The sequence below is a fragment of the Oncorhynchus nerka genome, unplaced genomic scaffold (genome assembly GCF_034236695.1).
Source record: "Oncorhynchus nerka isolate Pitt River unplaced genomic scaffold, Oner_Uvic_2.0 unplaced_scaffold_5227, whole genome shotgun sequence".
Lineage (NCBI taxonomy): Eukaryota > Metazoa > Chordata > Actinopteri > Salmoniformes > Salmonidae > Oncorhynchus > Oncorhynchus nerka.
In genome coordinates this window covers 6,137-12,646 of record NW_027036083.1, presented here as the reverse complement: position 1 = coordinate 12,646, position 6,510 = coordinate 6,137, and the positions used below count along the sequence as shown (strand labels likewise).

The following is a 6,510-nucleotide window of genomic DNA, read 5'->3' as shown; positions in this document are numbered from 1 at the left end:
TGGCCTGTCTCAGAGTGCAGGAAGCTGTCATTACAGAAGTATCATCTCTGTCCTGTCTCAGAGTGCAGGAAGCAGTCGTTACAGAAGTACAGTCTCTGTCCTGTCTCAGCGTGCAGGAAGCAGTCGTTACAGAAGTACAGTCTCCGTCCTGTCTCAGAGTGCAGGAAGCAGTCGTTACAGAAGTATCATCTCTGTCCTGTCTCAGAGTGCAGGAAGCAGTCATACAGAAGTATCATCTCTGTCCTGTCTCAGAGTGCAGGAAGCAGTCGTTACAGAAGTACAGTCTCTGTCCTGTCTCAGCGTGCAGGAAGCAGTCGTTACAGAAGTATCATCTCTGTCCTGTCTCAGAGTGCAGGAAGCAGTCATACAGAAGTATCATCTCTGTCCTGTCTCAGAGTGCAGGAAGCAGTCGTTACAGAAGTATCATCTCCGTCCTGTCTCAGAGTGCAGGAAGCAGTCGTTACAGAAGTATCATCTCCGTCCTGTCTCAGAGTGCAGGAAGCAGTCGTTACAGAAGTATCATCTCCGTCCTGTCTCAGTGTGCAGGAAGCAGTCGTTACAGAAGTATCATCTCCGTCCTGTCTCAGAGTGCAGGAAGCAGTCGTTACAGAAGTATCATCTCTGTCCTGTCTCAGAGTGCAGGAAGCAGTCGTTACAGAAGTATCATCTCTGTCCTGTCTCAGAGTGCAGGAAGCAGTCGTTACAGAAGTATCATCTCTGTACTGTCTCAGCGTGCAGGAAGCAGTCGTTACAGAAGTATCATCTCTGTCCTGTATCAGAGTGCAGGAAGCAGTCGTTACAGAAGTATCATCTCTGTCCTGTGTCAAAGTGCAGGAAGCAGTCGTTACAGAAGTATCATCTCTGTCCTGTCTCAGCGTGCAGGAAGCAGTCATTACAGAAGTATCATCTCTGTCCTGTCTCAGAGTGCAGGAAGCAGTCGTTACAGAAGTATCATCTCTGTCCTGTATCAGAGGGCAGGAAGCAGTCGTTACAGAAGTATCATTTCTGTCCTGTATCAGAGTGCAGGAAGCAGTCATACAGAAGTATCATCTCTGTCCTGTCTTAGAGCGCAGGAAGCAGTCGTTACAGAAGTATCATCTCTGTCCTGTCTCAGAGTGCAGGAAGCAGTCGTTACAGCAGTATCATCTCTGTCCTGTATCAGAGTGCAGGAAGCAGTCGTTACAGAAGTATCATCTCCGTCCTGTCTCAGAGTGCAGGAAGCAGTCGTTACAGAAGTATAATCTCTGTCCTGTATCAGAGTGCAGGAAGCAGTCGTTACAGAAGTATCATCTCTGTCCTGTCTCAGAGTGCAGGAAGCAGTCGTTACAGAAGTATAATCTCTGTCCTGTCTCAGAGTGCAGGAAGCTGTCGTTACAGAAGTATCATCTCTGTCCTGTCTCAGAGTGCAGGAAGCAGTCGTTACAGAAGTATAATCTCTGTCCTGTCTCAGAGTGCAGGAAGCTGTCGTTACAGAAGTATCATCTCTGTCCTGTCTCAGAGTGCAGGAAGCAGTCGTTACAGAAGTATCATCTCTGTCCTGTCTCAGAGTGCAGGAAGAAGACGTTACAGAAGTATCATCTCTGTCCTGTCTCAGAGTGCAGGAAGCAGTCGTTACAGAAGTATCATCTCTGTCCTGTCTCAGAGTGCAGGAAGCAGTCGTTACAGAAGTATCATCTCTGTCCTGTCTCAGTGTGCAGGAAGCAGTCATTACAGAAGTATCATCTCTGTCCTGTCTCAGAGTGCAGGAAGCAGTCGTTACAGAAGTATCATCTCTGTCCTGTCTCAGCATGCAGGAAGCAGTCGTTACAGAAGTAACGTCTCTGTCCTGTATCAGAGTGAAGGAAGCAGTCGTTACAGAAGTATCATCTCTGTCCTGTCTCAGAGTGCAAGAAGCAGTCATACAGAAGTATCATCTCTGTCCTGTCTCAGAGTGCAGGAAGCAGTCGTTACAGAAGTATCATCTCTGTCCTGTCTCAGAGTGCAGGAAGCAGTCGTTACAGAATTATCATCTCTGTCCTGTCTCAGAGTGCAGGAAGCTGTCGTTACAGAAGTATCATCTCTGTCCTGTATCAGAGTGCAGGAAGCTGTCGTTACAGAAGTATCATCTCTGTCCTGTCTCAGAGTGCAGGAAGCAGTCGTTACAGAAGTATCATCTCTGTCCTGTCTCAGAGTGCAGGAAGCAGTCGTTACAGAAGTATCATCTCTGTCCTGTCTCAGAGTGCAGGAAGCAGTCGTTACAGAAGTATCATCTCTGTCCTGTGTCAGAGTGCAGGAAGCAGTTGTTACAGAAGTATCATCTCTGTCCTGTCTCAGAGTGCAGGAAGCAGTCGTTACAGAAGTATCATCTCTGTCCTGTGTCAGAGTGCAGGAAGCAGTTGTTACAGAAGTATCATCTCCGTCCTGTCTCAGAGTTCAGGAAGCAGTCGTTACAGAAGTATCATCTCTGTCCTGTCTCAGAGTGCAGGAATCAGTCGTTACAGAAGTATCATCTCTGTCCTGTCTTAGAGTGCAGGAAGCAGTCGTTACAGAAGTATCATCTCTGTCCTGTCTCAGAGTGCAGGAAGCAGTTGTTACAGCAGTACCAGAAGAGTGAGGACACCAGGCTGCTGTGTCCAGATTGCCCCCAGCCCTCCATGGTTAAGAACAGCCGCTCGCTGGAGCACTGTGCTCGCAAGTGCAGCAAGAACAAGAAAACCTTCACCTGCAGGTGCATCTCACACAAACAAAAAAGATGGTCATAGAGACAGATGCATGCAAAATTCACAACTGTTTCACACACGTTTCTCTCTCTCTCTCTCTCTCTCTCTCTCTCTCTCTCTCTCTCGCACTCACTCACTCACTCACTCACTGTTTCTCCATCTTTCTCTCTCTCCAGTGACCTACATTTTCCCTCTTTCCCCCTGCTCCCTTCATACAGCCTTCATATTTATTATCACCCAGTGCTCATCTCTCAACTACTTCCTGTCTGTTCTTTCAGGGCATTCTACTTTGACCATCAAAACAGGAAATGCCACTTGCTTCCCTTTGACCGCTTCATGGACAGTGCTCACAGGGAACACAGGGTGAACTTTGACCTTTATGAGAAAAAAGGTAAATATAACTGTTGACTTTAGCTCAAACATGACATTTTAGCCTTACACTGTCGCTTTTCCCCCTCCAAAGCCTCGTAAAATGTTGTCTTGGAAAAAACGCTGGATAACCGTTAATGTTGACTTAGCGAAATCTGCCTCAAACATGGCATTATACACTCTCTCTCTTTTCTCCGAAATGTTCTGAAATGTCAGTGGAAAGTTTATAGACGTTTATAGCAATGCAGATATGTTGTTTGTCTAGAGTGATGGTTCTTGTGGTGTGACGGATCCTTCGAGCTTGACTTTCTAAGGTTTAAGAGCTCTCGATGTCTGTTGACACAACAACTGCCTTCCCGCTCTAGTTATGTAACTCCAGTGGCCAGAGATGTGCACACACAAACATGCAGTGAACCAACCAGAGCATAAACAACATGGCCGCTGTTTACAGTTTGGACCCAAGGGATTGTTTAAGCTGTGGAGTCTCGCGCTTGAGAATTGACGAAACGCCCCAAAGTGACATTTAATTAACTTTAGGGAGCTATATCTTCCATGCAAATAATGACAGTGTTTTGCTAACTCTGACATTATTGTTTGTGTCTCTGTCTTTCTCTCTCGTCTTGGCATTTTTAGATTATGTGAGGGAGTGTATCATCGGTTCCGGGGTGAACTACAAAGGCAGGAGGGCGGTAACCAAGGCCAAGATTCCCTGTCAGTCATGGACTGAATCCTTCCCTCACGAACACACGTAATTTTCTCTATTTTACCAAATTTTTAAATGTTATTTTTCTGTGGGATATGCAGATTTGTCAGTCTGTGATATTTCTAAGGCTTTGTTAGTGTTGGGCCTTGTAGGCTAAAGTGGGATTGTTGGGTGACATACTCAGATGGTTAATGAGTTGAGCTCCTTCTGTGTAAAACTCTTTGAGACAGAATGTCTCCCCCTCTTCTCACATCAGTGAATGGAAGAGACAAACACTCATACATCACTTAAACACTGTAGCGTTATGACACACACACATACACACCTAACACACACACACACACCCACATCCTACCCCCCCTGGACCTATCCCGTCTTACATCGCTCTAGTTAAACAAAAAACAAACTGTCAGAGAGGGAGGGAGGGTTGGCAGAAAGGAAAGAGGAAAGGTCATCAAGTACAGTAGGTACAGCAGGAAAAGCTCTCAGGTTAAGATAAGCGAGACCAGTGAATATCTAATGATGGTTTGGAGCCAGGTTCTTGTTAGCACTGCTCGTTAGCCACAAGACATTTTAACAGCAATGTTTGGGGTCGGAGAGGAAGGAGAGAGGAGATAATGGAGATGAAGTTATAGAAGAGTGGAGAGAGAAAGAGGGAGGGAGGGAGTGAACGAAAGAGAGAAAGCAGGCAGGGAAAGGGGGAAAGGGGGAGATAAAGAAACAGATGGATAGAGAGAGAAAAAGAAAGAAACATAAGGAAGGAGAGAGTGAAGGGAGAGAGAGAGTAGAGAAAGAGTGTAGAGAGAGTAGAGAGAGAGAGAGAAAGAGAGTGTAGAGAGAGTGTAGAAAGAGTGTAGAGAGAGTGTAGAGAGAGAGAGAGAAAGAAAGAAAGTGTAGAGAGAGAGAAGAGAGAGAGAGTAAAGAGAGTGCAGAGAGAGTAGAGATGTATAGACAGAGGTAATGTGCTATGTGCTCTCCAGCCGAGCTCACTAAGCCACAGACATGAGAAAAATGCAAGCCTCCGACCCAGATGAAAATACAGGGCCCACTCTCACCTCCCCCAGGACACCTTGACTCTCCCCCTCCTCCCCTCCCCCTTGATCAGCTGGCAGATTATTCATGCAAACTGTCTGACTGATTGAATGAATCACATATGCACAGACAGACAGAGAGATGGATATGCACACAGACAGATGTACAGACCTCTAAATATTCCTGCGTTTGATATACAGCCTAGTTCAGCGACCTTTTCTGACGAGTAACTGAATGCATCATAGCACCCTCCAGTTGAACCACAACACAAGTTTGTTCCCCTCGAGACTGTCCCGGTGTGTGAGAATTACACATAATGAAACATGCATCATTTGGGTTTCATGTAACTATTATTGGAATGCTTGACTGATCACTGATTGCAGGTGTGACTCTTCAGGGCTTACATCTGCTGTCTGATGTTAGGACTTGGATTGTAATATCACTAAAGGAGTATTTTGAAGTTGGTATAGTAGCTTGTTAGGTAAAGGTTGTGTAGTCAGTTGTATTAAAGTGTATTTGGAGGTTTGTCTATTGCAGGGTACTCATGTCTTACCCTACAAGGTCCAGAGCCTGCTGCTTTTCTCTTCTACATGATCATTAATTGCACACACCTGGTGTCCCAGGTATAAATCAGTCGCTGATTAGAGGAGAATCACACACCTGGTGTCCCAGGTATAAATCAGTCCCTGATTAGAGGAGAATCACACACCTGGTGTCCCAGGTATAAATAAGTCCCTGATTAGAGGGGAATCACACACCTGGTGTCCCAGGTATAAATCAGTCCCTGATTAGAGGGGAAGCACACACCTGGTGTCCCAGGTATAAATCAGTCCCTGATTAGAGGGGAAGCACACACCTGGTGTCCCAGGTATAAATCAGTCCCTGATTAGAGGGGAATCACACACCTGGTGTCCCAGGTATAAATCAGTCCCTGATTAGAGGGAATCACACCCTGGTGTCCCAGGTATAAATCAGTCCCTGATTAGAGGGGAATCACACACCTGGTGTCCCAGGTATAAATCAGTCCCTGATTAGAGGGTGTCCCAATAAATCACACACCCTGGTGTCCCAGGTATAAATCAGTCCCTGATTAGAGGAGAATCACACACCTGGTGTCCCAGGTATAAATCAGTCCCTGATTAGAGGGGAATCACACACCTGGTCCCTGATTAGAGGGGAATCCACCTGGTGTCCCATAAATCAGTCCCTGATTAGAGGGGATAATCAGCACACCTGGTGTCCCACCACACACCTGGTGTCCCAGGTATAAATCAGTCCCTGATTAGAGGAGAATCACACACCTGGTGTCCCAGGTATAAATCAGTCCCTGATTAGAGGGGAATCACACACCTGGTGTCCCAGGTATAAATCAGTCCCTGATTAGAGGGGAATCACACACCTGGTGTCCCAGGTATAAATCAGTCCCTGATTAGAGGAGAATCACACACCTGGTGTCCCAGGTATAAATCAGTCCCTGATTAGAGGGGAATCACACACCTGGTGTCCCAGGTATAAATCAGTCCTGATTAGAGGGAATCACACACCTGGTGTCCCAGGTATAAATCAGTCCCTGATTAGGGGAATCACACACCTGGTGTCCCAGGTATAAATCAGTCCCTGATTAGAGGGAATCACACACCTGGTGTCCCAGGTATAAATCAGTCCCTGATTAGAGGGAAGCACACACCTGGTGTCCCAGGTATAAAT

General features: G+C 46.3%; 1 protein-coding gene across 1 annotated transcript; it reads left to right on the top strand.

The window, feature by feature from the left end:
* Positions 1-2,553: 2,553 nt before the first annotated feature.
* On the top strand, positions 2,554-3,816 carry LOC135566389 (hepatocyte growth factor-like; the record flags this gene model as incomplete). Its single annotated transcript, XM_065014119.1, has 3 exons — positions 2,554-2,707; positions 2,978-3,090; positions 3,702-3,816. Coding segments are annotated over 3 exons (382 nt in total), but the record flags the coding sequence as incomplete, so codon positions are not given.
* Between the last annotated feature and the right edge of the window lie 2,694 nt (positions 3,817-6,510).